At 37.3% G+C, this 22,235-nt stretch overlaps 1 protein-coding gene across 1 annotated transcript; it reads right to left on the reverse strand.

Moving 5' to 3' along the window:
* Nucleotides 1-3,748: 3,748 nt before the first annotated feature.
* On the reverse strand, nucleotides 3,749-4,696 carry LOC118934575 (olfactory receptor 6M1-like). The gene has a single exon (XM_036930180.2). It carries the CDS (start codon nucleotides 4,694-4,696, stop codon nucleotides 3,749-3,751), a length of 948 nt encoding a protein of 315 aa, XP_036786075.2.
* Between the last annotated feature and the right edge of the window lie 17,539 nt (nucleotides 4,697-22,235).

Below are 22,235 nucleotides of genomic sequence, written 5' to 3' on the forward strand. Positions count from 1 at the left end.
TTTACAATAAATGTGATCCATGTTTAAGGTTTTAAGAAATTCTTGAAAGTAGTGCTTCAAGAGATTAAAATGTGTAATTTAACAGAAATCTTTTTCACCGTTTTATCTCCACCACTTAATTCAATGCTATAACTATAATGGAATAACTTCTTTCCTATTTAGTGAGATAAATTTAGTAATTGGATGAAACAAATTTTAAGGATGCATCTATAGCCTTGTCTAATCCTTTCTTACCCCTGCTACATAAACAGCATGAGGCGTGTTTGCTTAAACAAGTAAAATGACACACTGCCTATTTTGTATGCTCTTCTAAAGGCAGGTGATGTCTCTGAATCCCAATCTAGGTCAGGAGGGCATGTGCATAAATTTTTACCCATGAAGAGACTATACAAGTACTAATAAAAATAGAATAACTTGATATAAATGAATGGTTTCCTAGTTAACATTAAACAACATTCTTTGGGTTAGCCAGCAATCCCAGACAGTAAACGTTTTCTTTAAAGGGGTTTTTAACATTCATGGAAGAAATACACATCTCTGAAAAGTACATCACACATGACACACAGAAACTAGGTGAACTTCAAGAATGAAACAAATAGTTGTATATTGTTGTATTATTCTGTCATACATTTATCAAGTTAACATTAAGTACATTACAAAATGTAGAACAGGATGGTGGATGGTGAAGTATGGTTTAATAGCAAGACCACAAGAGGGATTGAAATTGAGGTTTGCTCCTTACAGGCCCTGTAGGAAGTCCCTGACTCAGCATGAGGGACACAGAAGGAAGTCAAGGCAGCGTGCAGACAGGGGCAGGAGCTGTCGTACATGCCGTTATTTGGGTCCAGTGGTAGAGTGCTTTGGGGTTCCTGGGCCAAATGCATTTTGGTCAATTAAAATCAGAAGAGTGGGGTTTTGGTAAGTTACATGGGAGCCTCATCTAAAGGGTGCATAAGGGGAAGGCACCTTGAGGTGTGGGAGCCTGTTGAGCGCAGGGGATACTGTAGGACCTTGTTGGGTATCTGTACATACGTGAGGCTTGCAGCTGGCTCTGTGCGCATGCACCCGCCAGAAGGGGCTAGTGTCAGTTGAAAGGTCCTGCAAACTTCTTGACCAAGTAAAATGGAGGCCTAGGCAGCAAAACCATGGAGCAGCTAGCTAAGCTCCTGACACTCCCAAAGAATGATTTTATATATTTCACTGCAATTCTTAGAATTCATGTAACGTAATTGGGATGTATGTTCTTCATTGTTCTTACTGAATAATTGGTTAAGACTGAGTCAGGAGGAAGAATACCTGAGAATCTGCTGGCAAAGGGAAGGAGCAATGAATTCATTACATGAGACAGTGGTTCTGAGGTCGGGGTGCTCTTCATCCATGGCTGGGGGGATGTGATTTGTCTGGCAAGTGGATATTGTTCATAATTTCTGAGGGTTTTTGTGGTATGTTCCCCCTACCAATCCCACATGGAAAAGCAATAGTTTATAACGTGTAATCCTTGTGGTATATAAAAAGGTGAAGGACTTTCCACCTTTCCCAAATTTGGGGAATAGTAGTTGTCATTTTTCAAGTAACTCAACTAATTAGAATCAGTGTAGAAACTGATAATATTATCTGCAATTATAAGAATGTGGATCATTAGAATAATTAACATCAATGCTAAATAAAGTATATATGATTTTTCAGAGTTTATGAAGTCTTTTTGTTTTGTCAGGTTCAAGAGGGGCTCAACCTAATGTCAGCCCCAGTTAGATAGGAAAATGATGTTTAAATTATTTTATTCATTCAGGATTGTCTTTTTTGTATTAAGTATACCAGAATGAGGCTTTTGAAGACATGAGAATTCAGTAAAAAATTAAAACACCACACAGCACAACTATACTCCTGTTTACCTGATAATGACTTGAGTAAGAGAGACATACCTAATTAAACATGTTTTCCCAGATGTTTGTTGCTTTGCACCAGTCCTTCATACTCGGGGGCTAGTGAGAGAAGGAAGGTAGACTTTAGGATTTGGTATTGGTTTTATCCACCATACTGTGTGCTGTCTTTTATTCTTCCTTTCTTGGATCATTAACACTCGCAGTGTGACTTTGTTAAGCAGAAAAATGGCACCAAAATGTGTCCACTTTCTAATCCCCAGAATCTGTGAATATGTAACTTTATTTGGCAGAAGGGATTTTACAGAAGTAATGGAGGATGTGGACCTTGTGTTGGTGATATTATCTGGATTACTGTGTGGGCCCAATCCGGTCTAATGTGTCCTGCAAAGGGGAGAACTTGCCCAGCTGATTCTGAGAGGAGACGGAAGAAGCAAGAGCAGAGATTTGAGGCTTGAGAGAGACTTGCCCCATTGCTGTTGGCTTTGAAGTTAGAGGAAGGGGGACCGTGATCCAGTGTCTGTTGCTCCTTCTAGAAACCAGGAAACGGCTGTTGCTGGATAGTCAGCAAGGAAGCAGGACCTGGGTGCTACATGTCCAGGAGGCGGAATTCTGCCAGCAGCCCGCATGAGTAGGGTATGGATTTTCCCCAAGAGCTCCCAGAACGGAATGCAGCCTGGTGAGACCAGTGTTGAAATTCTGACCTGCAGAGCTGTCAGATACAACTTTTATTGTTTTAAGTTGTCAAGTCTGTTGTTGCAGCAACTGGAAACTAACATAGCAACTTCCAGAATCCTATCTTATATGACACATTCATGCCTCGTGGTGTTGCAGTTTCTTCCTTTGATCTTTAAAACCTTTGTCCACTGCACTTACCTATGATGATCTGTGCTAATTAAAATATTGTGACCCCATTCTAAGGCAGCACTTCCTCTAACTGTTGCCCCAGGATATATTCCATGTCAGGTATTACGTCCTCTGCTTTGTCCAGTGTCCATGTAGGTAGAAGTCAAGGAGCAAACGAGGAGTGACCCTTTCTGACCTCAGCGATGTCTGTTGTCTTCTCCCCGTTCGTTTGCTTCCTTTTAGGAGCCCTTGTTCAGTGGTGACATGGAGAGAGGTCATTAAACTCTTTCCCATCCCTTTCCTCTTAGGAACAAGTAAATCAGGAGAGAACTCCTCATTCCAATTGGAACAATCATATCTACCTTAAAGAAATTTGGATTTGAGTTCATATAATTTAAAATATATTTCCATATACATTCCATATTTATCAATATACATTCATTTTTCAGTATACTGTCCAACCCTGGGCTATGTTACTTCTCTAGCTTATTCTAGTTGTTATTATTTTCTTAATCTTATTTTGATTTCAGCACTTAACTGTCAGGCATGAAGCCAATCACCTTCAAACAAATGAAGAGACCCAGTGAGAAAAATATTTCACATTTTATTACATGTGGTTGTGTGGTAGCATCCACTTACACAATTGTGGTTAAGTCTACAAAAACAAAAAGAAAAAAGAATAGCACAAACTATCTTTCCCTCTGTGGGCATGAGAAAGCTCAGGTGCAGAAAGTGTGTCACCTGATAAAAGCAGGAAAGAACCAGGTTTGAACTTCAGGTTTTCTGATATTAGTTCAGTATTTTTCATTAATGCATAATAACTTTGTGTGTGAGAAGATCCAAAAACTGAGTTCAGAGCATGTTATTTTTTCTAGGGCTGAATGGCACCCTTGCACTCTGACTACGATACTTTGTGTCTCATGTGGCATGGAACTCCTTCATCTCTTACCATGTATATTTGATGCATGCCTTGTGTACATTGAGTCCAAGTGTTGAAATGAAGCATTCTTAGCAAGCAAACTTTAAGTTTTCCTGTGCAATAAGGACATAATTTTGTTGCCAGCTTCTCTCCAAGCTTCCTTCACCTTTTCATTCCTCAGACTATAGATGAAGGGGTTCAGAAGAGGGGTCACCATCGTGGTGAGGACAGCTGTCACTTTGTCAAAATCCAGTGACTGGCTCTGGCTGGGCCTCACGTACATGAAGATGCTGCCTCCATAGGCGATGGAGAGAACAGTGATGTGAGAAGCACAGGTGGAGAAGGCCTTCTGACGTCCCTGGGCTGACGGGATGCGCAGGATGGTAGAGATGATGTAGGTGTAGGACACAGTGGTGAGCAGCAGTGAGGTCAGGAGGACCAATGTGGATAATATGAAGCTCAACATCTGTATGAAATGAGTGTCAATGCAGGCCACGTGGAGCAGGGGGGCCAGGTCACAGAAGAAGTGCTTAATTTCCTTATAACAAAAAGGGAGTCTGGTAACCACAATTGTTGGGCAGAGCACTGACAGGAAGGCCCCCACCCAGCATCCCAGAACCAGCAGGAGACAGACCCTGCTGTTCATGATTATGGTGTAGTTCAGGGGTTTATGGATGGCCACGTAGCGGTCATAGGACATCACTGCCAAGAGGATAAACTCCACAGTTGCCAAGAAAAATACAAAGTACATTTGTGTCATGCAGCCAGCCAAAGATATGTCATTCCTGCCTTCTAGGAGAGAGGCTAGCAGCTTTGGGGTGACTGAGGTCGTGTATAAAATGTCCAAACATGACAAGTTACTGAGGAAGAAGTACATTGGGGTTTGGAGGCGATCATCAGCCCATATGAGGGAAATGATGACAGTATTTCCTGTTAGCGTGAGCGTGTACGTGAGCAGGAGGACCACGAAGAGGGAGACCTGGAGCCTGTGGAGAGCCGGGAAGGCGGTCAGGGTAAATTCAGTCACTGCGGTGCGGTTGTGTGTGTCCATCGCAGGCGATGCCTGGTGGGCAGCGTGTCTCTGAAAGAATCATAATATAGAGAGATGAAAACCAGCTTAAACAAGTGTCAGCTTGCATTACCAATGATTAGAAGATGTAGAAAAAGCTTTGAGTGAAGAGGGAGAGTGATATATTTTCTCCCTGCCTCTGACCTTAATACATGTAGGATTGGGATAAATTACATGTCTGGGATACGTACACGACTGTGAGAAAATACCTCAGTATTCTAGCATTTAAAATTTTTGGTAGGACGAAATTATCTGCTTGGTCTCACAAAACTCTAGTCTTCATGGTTTTGTTTACCCAATTCTCGTTCCCTTTCTCATGTACTTTTCCTGACCCTCTATTTCCCAGGTAAATTCTGTTCCTAAGTGGAGAGACAGACTTAGTTGAGAATCCAGTCAATATACTTGGAAAATGGAATAAGGGAATGTTAACCACTGCTAAATCACTTTTCTCAACATTATTTCATCTTTGCAGGTGTTGTCTATATGAAAGAGGAGAAATTATGAAAACCAGCCAAGAGAGTCAAATAAAGGGAGCCTGTGTTTGTTTCTACTCACTTCCGTTGTTGGTTTTGTGTGGAGTGTCTGTGTGCTATGTGGAAGCCCAATAACTTGGACTGAAGTTGTTTTGATGTCATAAAAATTGATCTCTCCATAAGGCTGCATAGTTTTTCTTTGCTTCTATTTTTGATAGTGACATAAACTTTTTTGTCCACATTGTTACAGAACAACTAGGTCAATTACATATGGTTCATAATTTGCACAATCTTTTTAAGCATAGAAAAAGTCTCTTGGGGGAAAGGTCACTGTGTTTCTTCATTATTCCTTGGGATGTTACGTCTCAGGGAGCATCCAGAAAAATAACACACCTTTCCTCTCTCCCTGACTCCTAGCTGACCCTCCAGGTTCTATCAAAAAGGTCTCTTATACATTGTATTCTTTGCTGCCATTTGAAGACCAGGGTATTAACAGAAGGGTAGAAAAGTGGGTGCAGAGAGATGGTGTTTGAAATGTTCAGCTCAATCTGTGAGTATTGTTCCCCTTTGCTCAACAGCTGATGCGCTCTCCTTTTTTATTTTGTGACTACTCCTGCAGTCTTAAGTTAAAATGACCAATTTATGTACACAGAACTAATTCCATTTTAACCAAAGTGCATTCAACACTTTCATTTGCAAACCCGTTTTAAAGCTGTAAGACTTGACATCTACCCTCACTAAAAGTTTTGGCGGAGGAGTAATTACACTGTGCCTTATAAAATAGAAGTGTAAACAAGTATTGAAGTCTCAGGCTGCTTACCATATAAATACAGATAATTTTACAATAACGTGTATTTACATCATACTGATTGTAGAACAGTTTATATTTTCTTCATTCAAATATGTTAAGAAACCTGAGCTTTGGGTATTTTTCTTCGTACTGCTTTCCATCCGTTTCTCTTTAATTCTGTTAATTGTTTCAATTTTGATTCTGTATAAATCTGTCTAAGATTCAACTGTGGCGCTTCCCCATATGACAGTTAATACCATTCAAAGCCACACCACATGCATATTCAATATCTGCTTAAAGAGTTTATCCTTCTTCCTTTGAATGAAAACCTGTCTTTTTATAATCCCTGAATCCCTTTCCCAGTCCTTTTTCTTATTCCCACAGAAAGAGCATTAAGTGTTGATTTACACTAGGAATAAGTCCAAGTATAATACTCTGGTTTAATTTTTTACCTCATAATCCAGTATATCTCAATCTCAAGTATTCTTGAGATTTTTAAGTAATATGTATAACAGTTGGCATTTTTGCTGAGGGAACAAAATGATTAGGTTTGGAGATGAAGGAAGAAATGATACACAGGTGAATTAAGAGCAGGTCCTCTGATTGATACTTTAGATTACTGACCAAAATGGCTGAAGGTACCATAAATCTGTGTTTTGTTGTTGTTGTAGGTGTAATTTCATGTCTCATCAGGGAATTTCTATTTCTTTTGTGGGTCTGTCCAGAAACTCTGAAATATTCAAAACTGTAGCATCAGATTGGAAGAGCATTCAAAAGGCACACAAGCCAGCCTGGTCCTAAAACATTCTGCAGTTTCCCACCACGTTGCTGTCCAGTGATCTTCAACTCACTACTTTTTGGGTCCCATCATCTACTTAACAGCCCCGATTGTTAGAAAAATTTGTGTTTGCACTCACCGAAATGTGTCTCTCAACGTTCGTCATTTGTTTAGGTCAGTCTGATCTCTGATCAGGCCCATTGTTACTTGATTTTAGATCTATCCAGCTTGTTAACTTTCTCCTGAAAATACTATTACATCGTCTATATGAAAGGGACTACAATTGGATGAAGTGTGATGTTTCATGATATTTTGTTCACCTTTGGAGATGTGGTGTAGGATGGCTCTTGGGACCATAGCATAAGAAAAGGCTAATTATTATGATTGTGATCACAGAATGTTAGGATTGAAGTAACTAATCAAATCACAAAGTTACCAAGAGAGTCTCCTGGGGTCCCTCCTGGGTGCTTGATTTATTTATTTAAAGACAAGTTTAGAGAACTACTTGCAAGCAGGGAACTATCAGCTTGGAAAACTTAAAAAATGTATTTTCTGAAATGTTGATGATGTATTGAAATAAGATTTAGCTGCTTTTCAAACTGAGATTATTTCCAAGAATGTATATGTCCATGTCCATATTGTGAACCCCATTTTGTTGATATGATTTATACATAGAATGTTTTACATTGAATATGTTGAGTTTGAATAATACTCAGTCATGTAGGCACCACCACTACAGTAGGTCACAATATTTCCATTACCTTGAAATGCTCCCAGGTGCCCTTTGCAGTAAGTGCTGTCCTCTCTGTACGTCAGCCCCTCATAAGCAGTCATGGGTTTTCTTTCAGTGTCACTTTGAATTCTTAGGATTTTATGTAAATGCAGTCTCACAGCCTATAGTTTTTGTGTATGTTTTCTTTCACTTAATCTGGTGCTCTGATCTGAATCCAAGTGTCTTAAGTGTGAGTTGTTTCTTCCTTTGTATTGCTGAGAATTACCCATTATAGGGATTCTAGAGACATATCACTGTTTATTCACCAGATGAGAGACCCTTGAGTTTTTACACCTTTTGTTATTACGAATAAAGCTGCTATGTATATTTGAGTTCATGTTTTTAAGTGAATATTCATTTTTATTTCTCTTAGATAGGTTCCTGGGAGTAGAAATACGACAATTTACCTAAGTATACGTTTAGCAACATAAGAAACTGTGAAGGTGTCCTCCAAGGTTTAGCAATTTTTTTTATTTCTAACAGTAATCCATGACAGTCCCATAGCTCCACATCCATGCCAGCACTTAGTGTGGTCAGGCTTTTACATATTAGTGTTACCAAGGCCAAGCTCGTGCCATTTGCTGTATGAGAAGCCAATAAAATGAGAGACAAGATGTTGGGGAAGGAAAGTGACTTTATTCAGGAAGCCAGAAGACTGGGAAGATGGAGGGCTCATGTCCTAAAGCCCCATAATAACTCAGGGTTGCTTGGAAGCTTCTTTTATGCTAGGGAAAGGGGAGCAGGTTAGGGAGGGACAGAAGGCTGTAGAGATCTGGGGACCAGCGAGGGTCCGAGAGGAGAGCCCAGACGCTCTGTTGATGCCTGTTGACCCAGGTCTGCTCACCATGCCCATAAACCCTTTGCTGGGGCAGCATTATCTTCATACATATTTCCCTATTTTTAGGGGGAGGCACGGTCCGGTAAGGAGCTATTTGCAAAAATCTTAAACTGTAAGTAAGATTCCTTTTGGTGACCAAGAAGCCTGAGTGCAGGGCTGTAGGACTGAGCAGAAGCCCTTTCTTTTTTTTTCCCTTTTGGCCTAAAGTTGAAGACAGCAACGGAGAAAATACAGTATGGAGGCAGAGACGCCAAGCTCTTTCTATCTGTAACATTAGCATTCTTGGGCATGTGATGTGGAATCATCTAAGTTATCTTATTTTTAATTTTTTTGATATATTGGGTATAATTGACATGAAATATTATGTTTTAAGTGTACAGTGTGGTGATTTGATATACAAGTTTTGTGAAATGTTTATCAAAAGCAGGTGAACTGACATCCTTCTCATATCATCATTAATTTTTTCTTGTTTTGGTGAGAATGTTTAAGTCTAGTTTCCTAGCAAATTCCAGCACACAATAAAGCATTAACTGAAGTTGCCACGCTGTACTTTGGATTTCCCAGAGCTTATCAACTCAGAACTGGGAGCTTGTACCCTTTGACCAGCATCTCCCCATTTTCCGCGTTCCTTAGTCCTTGATAAACACCCTCTGCTCTCTGTTTTCACAAATTTAAATATTTTTGATTGCATACCTAAGTGGATCATAAAGTGTTTTTCTTTATTATTCTGGCTAATTTCACTTAGCACAATGTCCTCTAAGTTCACCCGTATTGTACATGTCAGGGTTTCCTTCCTTTTTAAGGCTGAATAATACCGTGTTTTGTATATGCTCCATGTTCCCTACCCAGTCATCCATCAATGGGCTAAAATGTGTGTGTGTGTGTGTGTGTGTGTGTGTGTGTGTGTGTGTTTGTTGTGTAATGACTTCAACGAGACATTATCTACATGGACATTTCCTTAAAGACAGAAATAGCTTAATTTTATATGAATTCTCTTGGTACTCACTAAGGTACACCTCTTTGAAAGTATTTCCACTCTTACTCGTCTGTCAGAATTCCTTGTAGCCTAGTGTGTTGTTCCCTGTAGATTGGATCATAGATGGGAGAGGAAACTGATCTTGAACTGAGGAAAATCAGAGATAATTCAATATATTCTCCTAATAATCATGATCAAATTCCAAATTTATATAGTTTTGAAATCCTGAAATCAGTTGTAAATGTTCCCTAACTTTGTTCTTTCTGTTTAAGACTATTTTGTCAATTCTAGACATGTTCTATACCTCTTGAATTAGATAGGTATTACCTTCTTCCTCAAAACTGGTTAAGAGTCATCTGTACATATTGAACTCCTAGATTGCTGAGAATTTTATTTTAATTTTTAATGCTTACTTATGTTTTCTATTCCTTTCTGCACAAAATTCTGGGAATTCATGTACTCAGATTAGATTTTAACTTCTTTATTTAATATTCATTGGTCTTTTAAAATTTATTCCATTGTTGCTATAACTAATTTTCTACTTTTCATACCATATTTTGTTTCTTTTATCTTTTTTTCCACTTCCCCTTTGATAAATCTTGGTAGTCATCTGCTTATCTTGGGAAACTTTCTCAGCTGTGTTTTGGTTTGTGTTCATTTTTTGTCATTTGTATTTACTCCTCTTTCAGTTATACCTGAAAATATCTTTATCATTTACACTGTTCCTTCTTTCATTGTTCATTTGTTCTGTACACCATTACCCATTCTTCTGAGTTTAATGCTCATTTTCTTTATTTTCAAAGTCTTTTAATTTGTGGTATATGGATTTAGATGTATAAATTATTCCATAGGCACTAAATAGCTACATTATAGTTCCCTTTTTATTCAATTTTAAAAATTACAAATTTTCCTTTGAAATGCCAGTTTTAGTAAAAATATTATTTAAACCTTGTGTTACTTAACTTTGAGTTCTGTGAGATTTTGTTTAGTTCTCTTTTGCTATTGATTTATAATTCTTTTGCTGCATGACAAACCTAACTCTATTGGTTATTGTGAAATTCTTTTGACACAATTTGTCACCAAGTGTATGACCAAGTTTCGTCAATTTCATTGCTTGAAAATAATGAAATATGTTCTTTTGTGTACAGAATTCTCTGTATATTATATGGATTGTGCTTACTAATTTCATTTCTAAATATCTATTTCTTGTTGTCTTTGAATTTCTGAGACCGGTATGTTAAAATGGTCTATGATAATATTTGATATATTTGCTTTTGGTTTTTCCATAACTGTATCATCAATTAATTTTTGATAATACACTACGGTTCTGTAAAAGAATGGCGGCCTTTTCAACAAATGGTGCTGCAAGAATTAGACGTCCACATGCAAAAATAAAAATAAATAAAGTAAATGACACAACATGGATAAGACCTAAATGTAAAATCTAAGACTATCAATTTCTAGAAGAAAACAAAGGGGACAATTTTTGTGATCTTGTTTTCTGGAAAGGATATTATTACATAATATTATGAATATTATGAATCACTTAAAAGTTTCTATTTAGATTTTATCAAAACAATAAATATCTGCTTTTTCAAGGACACCATTGTGCTTCTGAAAAGGAAGATAGGCCACATCTTGAGAAAAGTGTTTTCAAAATAGGTATAAGATAAAAGAATCTTAACCAGAAAACAAGGAAGTCTCCATAACTCAGTAATAAGAAAACAAATAGCTCAGTTTACAGAATGAGCATAGGATGTGAACATATACTTTACCAAGGAATATCTACAAGTACAAATAAGGAAATGAAAAAACAGTCACATCAGCATCACTAGCCATGAGGGAAAGAAATGCATATTCAAACCACAACGAAATACCACTACACACCTGTGAGCATGGCTGAAAGGATATTTGAAAATGATACTATTAAGCATTGGTGAGGATGTGGAGGAACTGGAGACCAGCCTTCCCTTCAGTCACATTGTTGGTCCTTCACAGAGAAGGTGCTATTTTGCTCTAGGTGCTATAATAATTTACTCCTAACTTTATGTTCAATATTTCACTATAATGTGCATCTGAGTGATTTTCTTTGAGTTGATTCATCTGGGGTTCACTGAGTTTCTTGAACCTGTGGCATGACATCTTTCAGCAGTCTGGGGACCAGTGGCCCAGTCAAGTTGACACACAATGTGAACCATGACAGTGCTCATAGTGCCACCCTTCAGCACACAATTGGTTAAAAATGTTGTGCATTGTGCTAATTTCCACCTTGAGGTGTGGGAGGCTGTTGAGCACAGGAGATATTGTAGAACCTTATTGGGTATCTGTACATACGTGAGGCTTGCAGCTGGCTCTGTGCGCATGCACCCGCCAGAAGGGGCTCGTGTCAGTTGAAAGGTCCTGCAAACTTCTTGACCAAAAAAAATGGAGGCCCAGGCAGCAAAACCATGGAGCAGCTAGCTAAGCTCTTGAAACATCTGAAAAATGATTTTGTACATTTCACTGCAATTCATAGAATTCATGTAATGTAATTGGGATGTATCTTCTTCATTTTTCTTACTGAATAATTGGTTATGACTGAGTCAGGAGAAAGAATACCTGAGAATCTGCTGGCAAAGGGAAGGAGCAATGAATTCATTACATGAGACAGTGGTTCTGAGGTCGGGGTGCTCTTCATCCATGGCTGGGGGCATGTGATTTGTCTGGCAAGTGGATATTGTTCATGATTTCTGAGGGTTTTTGTGGTATGTTCCCCCTACCAATCCCACATGGAAAAGCAATAGTTTATAACACGTAGTCACTGTGGTATATAGAAAAAGTGAAGGAGTTTCTACCTTTCCCGAATTCGGGGAATAGTAGTTGTCACTTTTCAAGTAACTCAACTAATTAGAATCAGTGTAGAAACTATGGAGGAGGGTGAGCAGAAAAGGACCAAAATGTGGCAGGGGGTGAGGATTAGTGATGGTAATTTGAAATCCTTGCTGCTATCAGTAAAATGTGAAAAAGTTTCATTGTAACCGAAGTGCATTAAGCACTTTCATTTACATACCTGTGGTAAAGCTGTAAGACTTGACGTCTGCACTCACTAAAATTTTTGGCAGAGGGGTAATTATACTTTAATTATAAAATATACCTGTAAACAAATATTAAATCTCAGACTGCTTACCGTATAAATATGGATAATATGGAAAATTACATAATAAAGTGTACTTACACATACCGATTGTAGAACAGTTGGTATTTTATGGGTATTTTTTTTTCCTACTACTTTCCATCCATTTTTCTTTAATTCTGTTATTGCTTCAATTCTGATTATATATAAATCTCTCTCAGATTCAACGGTCACACTTCCAAATAGTATAGTTAATCCCATTCAAAACCACACCACATTCATGTTCGATTTTTGCCTAAGTATGTCATTTTCTTTCCTTTGAATGAAAAGCTGTCTATAATCCCTGACTACGTTTCCAAGGCTTTTTTCAGATGACCCCAGAAAAAGTCTAAATGTTGACTTACACCAGGAATAAGTTCAAGTGTTATACTATCTTTAAGTAATTCATTTTACAATCCAGTGTATCCCAATTTCTGATATTTCTCCTAGTTTCAAGTAACATGTATTCTGAACCACATTTTTGCCAAAGAAGGCCCAATGATTAGGTGTGGTGATGAATCAAGAAGTCATACAACTGAATTAAGAGCTGGTCCTCTGGCTTCTATTTTAGATTTTGGCAAAAATGAAAACTCTCCAAATCCTAGATTTTTTTTTTCATTGTAAATATGTAATTCCATGTCTCCTCAGGGATTTTCTATTTCTTTGGCAAGTCTATCCAGAAACATGGAATTATTCAAAACCATAGAGTGTTAGATTAGAATAGGATTTAAGGGCATATGAACCAGCCTGGTTCTAAAATAGTCTGCAATTTCTCCACTACATTTCTGTCCAGTGATGGGAAACTTCACTATTTCTTGAGGTCCATCATTCTACTTTAACAGCATGATTATTAGAAAAATTTGCATTTACATTCACTGAAATATCTCTAAACTTTCACCATTTGGTTAAATCCCTCCTCTTCATTCATCATGCATAGTGTGACTTGATTTCGGATATATCTACCTTGTTTGCTTTGTCCAGAAAAAAACTATTACCTTGCCGATGTTAAAGTGACTACAATTGGATAAAGTGTGATGTTAAATGATTTTTTTGCTTACCTTTAGAGACTGATTTAGAATAGCACTTGGGACTGTGGTATAAAAAGAGGTTAATTATTATTATTGCATCCACAGAATTTTAGAACTGAAGTAACTAATTACATTTATAAACTTAATGTCTCCTGGGAAACTCTCTTGGGTGCTTATTTTACTTACAGAAAAAGTTCCAGTACTACTTTAAAGTCTCAGGGAAGTAGAAACTTGGAAAACTTAAAAAATTTTCTGTATTTTCTGAAATGTTCATAATGTATTGGAATAAGCTGTTAGGTGCTTTCCAAACTGAGATATTTACATAGATCTATCATCTATCTATCTATCTATCTATCTATCTATCTATCTATCTATCTATCTATCTATCTATCTATATCTATCTATCTATATATTATGTACATTAAAAAATCCATTTTATTGAGCAGTGATTTGCATACAAAAGAATTAGTTATTATGCTGAGTTTTGAGAAATATATACAGTCATGTAGCCACCAACACTCTAAAAATGGTTTAAAATATTTCCATTATCTAAAAATATTTCCATGTGCCCTTTTGTGGTAAATGCCGTCCTCTCTCTACCTAGCCCCTTACAACCAGTCATGTGTTTTCTGTCAGCCTAATTTTGAATTCTCTACAGTTTCAAGTAAATGTAATCTCAGAGCATGCAGTCTTTTGTATTCATTTTCTTCCACTTAATCAGGTGCTCTGAGTTTAATCTAGGTGTTTCAAGTATGAGTCCTTCCTTTCTGTGCATTACTCACTCTTATCTCTTATAGAGATTCTATGCATATATCACCATGTGTTTTTCCATTCACGTAATAATGGACACTTGAATTTTCATATTATGAGTAAGCTTCTATGAACATTTGAGTTCATGTTGTTTAGTGAATATTTGTTTTCATTTCTCTTGGATACATTTCTGGGGACATAACTACTACATTTTATGTAAGTACATGTTTTACTACATAAGAAACTGTCAAGGTGTCCTCCAAGGTCATTTGCCATTTCTTGCATGCTAGTATTAGGTGAGAGTCCTATAGTCCCACATCCATGCTAACATTTGGTGTTGTCAGGCTTTTAAATGTTAGCATTCTAGTGCATGTATGGTGGAATCATCTAATTAATTTTAATTTTTTTCTTCACTGATGTATAATTGAGAAATAAATATATGCTTAAAATGTACAGTGTTGTTATGTGTCACACATACATTTTGTGAAATGTTTATCTCAACCAGGTTGATACATCCTGCATTTCTTATTTTTACCAATTTTATTTATTTATTTTGGTGAGAATGCTTAAAGTCTACTTTCTTAGCAGATTCAAGCACGCAGTATAGTATTTATGAAGTTTCCATGCTGTACATTAGATTTCCCAGAGCTCATTCTTCTTACAACTGCAAGTTGGTAGCCTTAGACTAGCACCTCTCCATTTCCCTATTCTTGAGTTCTGATAACCACCCTTCTACTTTCTGTAAGTTTAACTTTTTTTGATTCCATATGTAGGTGAGATCATACAGTATTTTTCTTCCTCCTTCTGGCTAATTTCACTTAGCATAATGTCCTCCGGGTTCATCTATGTTGTTGTAAATGTCAAGATTTCCTTTTTAAAGCTGAAATAGTATTCCATTGTATATCTACTACATGTTCTTTATCCATTTATCCACCAATGGACACTAAAGTTGTCTCCCTATCTTTGCTATTGTGAGTAATGTTGCAATGAGCATGAAAGTACAGATATCTCTTTGAGATACTGTTTTCATTTCCTTTTATTATATACCCAGAAGTGTATTGTTGGATCTTATGGTAGTTCTATTTTTATGTTTTTGAGGGACCTACATACTGTTTTTCCATAAAGTTTGAGCTAGTTTACATGCCCATCAATAATGATCAATGGGCCCCTTTTTCCACATTCTTAGAAGTACTTACTATCTACTTTTTTTATATGAAAGTTTTTCTTACACGTGCGAAGTGATATCTCTTTGTGGTGTTGATTTGCATTTCCTTGATGATTTGTGATGTTTCTCAACTCTGTGTGCATGTGGCCATTTACATTTCTTCTTTTGAGAAATGTCTTTTTACGTATTTTGCTCATTTTTCCGTTAGTTTGTATATATATATATTTATTATTAAGTTGTATAAGTTCCTTATATAGATTGTATATTATCCTTTCTTGAAATATGATGTGCAAATGATTTCTCCCATTCTGTAGGTTTCCTTTTTTTCCTCTCTTTATTGTTTCCTTTGCTGTATAAAATACTTTTAGTTTGATATAGTATCATTCATTTATTTTTTTATTTTAATGTTTATGCTTTTGGTGTCATATCCAAAAAAATTATTGCCACAACCAACGTCAAGGAGATTTCCCCCTATATTTTCTTCTAGGAGTTTTATGGTTTAGGGTCTTTCATTTAAGTCTTCAATCTGATCGAAGCAAATTTTTGTAAGTGGTATAAGATAGGTGTCCGGTATCATTCTTTTGCATGGGTGTATCCAGTTTTCCCATGATGTTTTATTGAAGGGATTGTCCTTTCCTCATATGGGTGTTATTTGGCATCCTTTAAACAGATTAGCTGACTGTATATGCATATGCTTATATGTGGGCTTTGAATTCTTTTCCATTGTGTATGTGTCTCTTTTTATGCTGGTACTATCCTGTTTTGATTACTGTAACTTTGTAAGATAGCTTGAAATCAGGACATGTGACAACTCCAGTTTTGCTCTTTTAAAGATTGACTTGGCTACTTGGGGTCTTTAGGGATCGTTTTTCTATTTTTGTGAAAAATGCTAACAGAATTTTGATAAAGTTGCATTGAATGTGTAGATGACTTTAGTTAATATGGACATGTGAACAATACTGATTCTTGTAAACACGTACATGAGATATCATTTATATGTGTCTCTCTCACTTCTTAAAATGAATTTCTTAGAGGTTTCAGCATACACATCTTTCACCTCCTTGGTTAAGTTTATTCCTAACCATTTTATTCTTTTGGATGTTATTGTGAATGGGATCATATTCTTAATTGCTCTTTCTGATAGTTCATTGGCAGTGTATAGATGTGCAACTCATTTTCACATATTGATTTTGTATCCATGACTTTACTGAATTAGTTTATTAGTTCTAACAGTTTTTTGGTGGAGTCTTTAGGGTTTCTATGATGTATAAGAATATGTCATCTGCAAACAGAGACAATTTTACTCCTTTTTTATTTGGATGCCTTTTTTTTTTTTTCTTGTCTGACTCTGCCTAGTACTTCCAGCATTACGTTGAATAGTAGTGGGAAGAGTGGGCACCCTTGTTCTGTTCCAGATTGTAGAGGAAAATTTTGCAAATTTTTGCCATTGGGCATGGTGTTAACTGTGTGCTTGTCATATACAGGCTTTACCATGATGAGGTACATTCCATCAAAACCTTATTTGTTGAGAGTTTTCATCATGAAAGGATATTGAATTTTTAAAATTGCTTTTCTTCATCTACTGAGATGATATGATTTTTATTATTTGTTAGTTAATGTGGTGTATCACATTGATTTGCATATGTCAAACCATTGTTCCATTTGATGGAGAAAACCAATCTGACCATAGTGTGTGATTCTTTTAATGTGCCATTGAATTCTGTTTGTTAGTATTATGTAGAAGGTTCTTACATCTATATTCATCAGTGATACTGGCCTGTCATTTCTTTCTTGTGGAGTTTGGCTTTGGTATCAGTGTAATGCTAGTCTTGTAAAATGAGTTTGGAGGTGTCCCCTTCTCTTCAATTTTTTGGAAGAGTTTGAGAAGTTTTGGTATTAATACTTTATTAGATATTTGTTAGAACTCACGAGTAAAGCCACGAGGTCTTGGGCTTCTTTGGTGGGAAGATTTAGATTACTCATTCTCTTCACTTGTTACCAGTCTGTTCATATTTTCTATTTCTTTACCATTCTGTCTTGGCTGTTTGTGTGTTTCTAGGAACTGATCCATTTTATACTAAGTCATTAGTGTGCTGTCTTATTTACTTAGTTGAGCACTGGATAAGAAAAAAATTTTGATTTTGATGGAATATAATTTAAAAATTGTTTTCTCTGAAGGTTAGTATTCCTTTTTGTTTGTTTTGTTTTCCGAGAAGTCTGTTACTCCAACACCAGATTTTCTTCTTGTTTCTTTTCCTTGGAATTTTATGGTCTTAGCACATGAAGAGACTGTGTAATTACTAATAGGAATAGAATAACTTGGTATTTTATTTGTTGGTGCTTTATAGTAGTTCTCTTCTTTAACAGGTTATCTCAAGCCCTCCCCTTTACAATATATGGTAATATGATGGTCAGTTCTTTCCAGGAGCTGTACTCAGAATGCATAAAAAATCTAAAATGGTTTAAAAGTAAAAAATTATTAACTACTAAATATTTTATAACTAGAAAGAGTATTTACATTATCACCTTCAACATCATCTTTAAAAAAGGGGTGGTGTGTTTGCTGTCAAATGCTGAAAAGTTTTAAGTTGGTTAGGAAATGGATCTCTATTTAACTTTAGACAACATGCTTGGAATTAGCTAGCAATTCTCAATGATAGAGAGTTAAAAAATAAAAAAGAGGATTTTTAAAGTTCAAAGAAACAAAAGTACAGCACACAGGCACACACAAACACAAAACTTTACTTTTTAGTGCAGTTAAAGAATGAAACAAATAGTCATATGTCATTGTACTAAGCTGGTAAAAATTTATCAAGTGAACATTTATTAAGTAGACATTTCTTAAGGATGATGGATGGTGAGCTGTGGTTGCTACACCACAGGAGGACTCGAATCAGAGAAGTTTGCTCCTAACAGGCCCTGGAGGAAGTCCCTGGTATACCATGAGGGACCCCATGTGCAGGTCAAGGCAGAGTGCAGACGGAGAGGGGCAGGACCTGGGGCACATGCCTTTATTTGGATCCAGGGGTGGAGTGCTTTGGGGTTCCAGATTGGTCAATTAAAACCAAAAGAATGGAATTTGGCAAATTACATGGGAGTCTCATCTAAGGAGTGCATAAGCGGAAGGTGCTGTGAGAATAGGAAGACTGTTGAGCCCAAGGGCTGTTGGGGAAGTCATATCAGGAACTTACACTTGCTTGGGACTCTTCAGGTGGCCCTGCGGCATGCGCCTGCATGAGTGGCTGGTGTCAGTGAAGGTCTGTGCAAACTCCTTGGCTAAACAAAATGGATGCCCAGGCAGCAATACCACAGAACAGCTTAGTTAAGCTCTTCACATACCCAAAGTAAATGATTTGGTATATTTCATTGCAGTCCTTGAGATTTCATGTGACACAGTTGGGATGTATGTTCATAGTTGTTCTTACTGAGTAGTTGATTATGACTGAGTCAGGAGGAAGGAATACCTGAGAATCTGCTGGCAAAGGGAAAGAATCAATGAATTCATTACACAAAACAGCGCTTCTCTGGTTGGGTTGCTCTTCATCCATGGTTGGAGGGATACAACTTACCAAGCAAGTGGATATTGTTAACAATTTCTACAGGTTATTGTGTGCTCTCCCACCATCCCCCATATGGAAAAGCAATAGTTTGAAATGTCTACTCCTTGTTGAGTGTAAGAAAAGTGAAGGACTTTCCAGCTGTCCTGAAATTTGGTAAAAGTGTTCTCGTTTTCCAAGTAACTCAGCTAATCAGAATCCATAAAAACTGAATATTACTATCTGCTGTTATAACAATGTTGATCATGAGAATAATCATCAGGTAAAATAGCATATATGTGATTTTCAGAGTTTATGAAGTCTTTGGTATTTTCAGTCTCAAGACCGGGCCAACCTGGGGTCAGCTTTAGCAGGATACCAAAATGCTATTTAAATAATCTTATTTGCTCAGGATTTTCTTTTCTGTTTTAATGAAACCGGAGTGGGGTTTTTGAATAACAGAGGGATTCATTAAAAAGTTAAAACAGCACAAAGGACAACTATATCCATTTTTACCTAATAATGATTTAAATAAAAGAAAGTATAGCTAATTAAAAAATATATTTCCCAGATATTTCATTGCTTTTCACCAGTCTTTCATATTCTGGGGCTTGTAAGTTCTTCTCATTGCAAATGATAGAAGAAAGAGTTTAGGATTCAGTGTTGGGTTTGAAAAAAAAACACCTACTGGGTCCTGTTCTTTATTTTTCCTTTCTTGGATCATTAACACTAGCAAGGTGACTTTGGTGAGAAGAATAATGGTTCCTAAATATATCCATACCCTAATCCCCAGAATTTGTCAATATAGACTTTAATTGGCAAAGGATTTTGTAGAAGTAATTCAGGATACAGACCATGAGCTGTATCCTGGGCTATTGTGTGGGCTTAGTCCAGTCCAATAAATCCTTAAAAGGGGAGAACTTGTCCAGGTGAGTCACAGAGGAGAGGGAAGGAGCAAGAGCAGAGATCTGAGACTTGAGAGAGACTCATGTCATTGCTGTTGGCTTTGAAGGTGGAGGAAGGGGGACCGTGATCCAGGGTCTGCAGCCCCTTCTAGAAATGGGGGTGGCCCTAGGCTGATAGATAGCAAGATAATGGTACCTTGGTCTTACAACCTCAAGGACCTGAATTATGTCAACCACCTAAATGGGCTGGTAATGGGTTTTACTAGAGTCCCTAGAGAAGAATGTGTTCTGCTATTTTTAACCTGATGAAACCTGTATTTGACTCTGGACCTATGGAAGTATAAGATAATAAATTATATTGTTCAAGTTGCTATTTGTTGTGGCAGTAATTGGAAGCTAATATAATAACTTCTAAAATCTTATCTATTTTGTGCATGATTATGAGTACAGAGCAGAGAATTATATGACAGTTTCATTCCTGGTGATATATTGTTCCACCTTCCTTTGATCTTTATACATTTGTCTACTGCACTATATTATGATGGATTGTGCTCTACTGTAACATTCAGAATCCATTCTACAGTAGCACTCTCTCTACCAGTTGCCCCTTGATAAATTCCGTGTCAGTTCTTTAGGGGTCCATCTTTATCCACATGTCCAGGTAGCTAGAAGGTCAATGACCATATGAGTTGTGACCCTTTTTGATCTTTGAAATGTCTATTGTTTTCTTCCTGTTCTTACGCTCTCTATTTAGAGTCCTTGTCCCCATACACCTGCTCAATGGCTGCCTGGAGAGATGTCATTAAACTCCTTGATAACACTTTCCTCTTACAAATAAGTAAATCAGGAGAGCCATCTCATTCCAATTAGACCAATCAGATCCATCTTCAAGAAATATGGAATTGAACTCATATAGCTTTAAATAGAACCTTATATAATCATATATCAATATATGTTCATTTTTCAGTACCCTGTGCAAACCCTGGGATATGTTACTCCTTTTCCTTGTTTTCATTATTGTTATTATCTACACTTTTTAGCTGTCAGTCACGAAGCTGATCATCTTCAAACCACTGAAGGGACCCAGTAAGAAGGTTCATATTTAATTACATGTGGTTATATGGTTGCTCATTAGACCATTCTGGTTAAGTCTATGATAACAACGAGAAAAAGTGAAAGCACAAACTATGTTCCCTACTTCACACATGAGAACAATAAGATTCAGAGAGGCAAAAGTCATGGTGTAAAAAAGTGATAAAACCAGGATTAAAATTCAGGTTTTCTGACTTGAGTTCCGTATTTTTGTTTAATCCGTGGTATCTGTGTGTGAGATGGCCCAGTAATAGATTTTCGAACATGTAATTTTTTCCTAAGGCTGAATCGCCTCCTCTGGACCTTGACTACAATACTTTGTCCCTCATGTGGAACAAAACCTCTTCATATCTTATCACATCTCGTTGATTTTGTGGTGTTCAAGCATGCCCCTCTGCACACTGAGTCCAAGAGCTGAAATTAACCATTCTTAGCAAACTTTAAGTTCTCTTGTGCAGCAAGGTGTGCAATAAGGGCATAATTTGAAAACTGCTTCTCCTAAAACTTCCTTTACCTTTTCATTCCTCAGACTATAAATGAAGGGGTTCAGAAGAGGGGTCACCATCATGGTGAGGACAGCTGACACTTTGTCAAAATCCAGTGACTGGCTCTGGCTGGGCCTCACGTACATGAAGATGCTGCTCCCGTAGGCGATGGAGACAACAGTGATGTGAGAAGCACAGGTGGAGAAGGCCTTCTGACGTCCCTGGGCTGGCGGGATGCGCAGGATGGTAAAGATGATGTAGGTGTAGGACACAGTGGTGAGCAGCAGTGAGGACAGGAGGACCAAAGTATTCCCTCTCTCACTCCATCACTGTCAAGTCCAGAGTTTAATATATATCTTGAGACAGAACAATGCGGATCCTCCTGCAACTGCCTGTCATCCATTCCATTGTTCCTTCCACTTTTTCTAGTTAAGTGTCTCACCACTTCCATCGTGTCCTCCATTTTCCTTATCGCCTGTGCTGTCCTTGCTGGTCCCGATAGGAGCCTGATTGCCCCTCATTATTGTAAAAGGTGGACAATTTGGGATCTTCCAAGGTGTTACGACACTTTTTAACAAAAAACTGGGAAATTTGAACACAAATAGATTTGCTGTTCATCATAGTTGTTACAAGGGTCGTGTAACCGTGGAAACTGTCTTCTACGGCTTTCTATTCCATTGTATTTCAGTCACATGTACTTCACTGAAAAGAGCTAAAGACAGTAGCATTGCTCTCCTTTGTGGAGTCTCTTGACTTTATGATAGTGAAGCAATGTAGCTTTG

The sequence above is a fragment of the Manis pentadactyla genome, chromosome 13 (assembly GCF_030020395.1).
Source record: "Manis pentadactyla isolate mManPen7 chromosome 13, mManPen7.hap1, whole genome shotgun sequence".
NCBI classification, from domain to species: Eukaryota; Metazoa; Chordata; class Mammalia; order Pholidota; family Manidae; genus Manis; species Manis pentadactyla.

Coding starts and splice junctions, on each gene's coding strand:
- LOC118934575 (XM_036930180.2), bottom strand. CDS start 4,696: ATGGACACACACAACCGCACCGCAGTGACTGAATTTACCCTGACCGCC.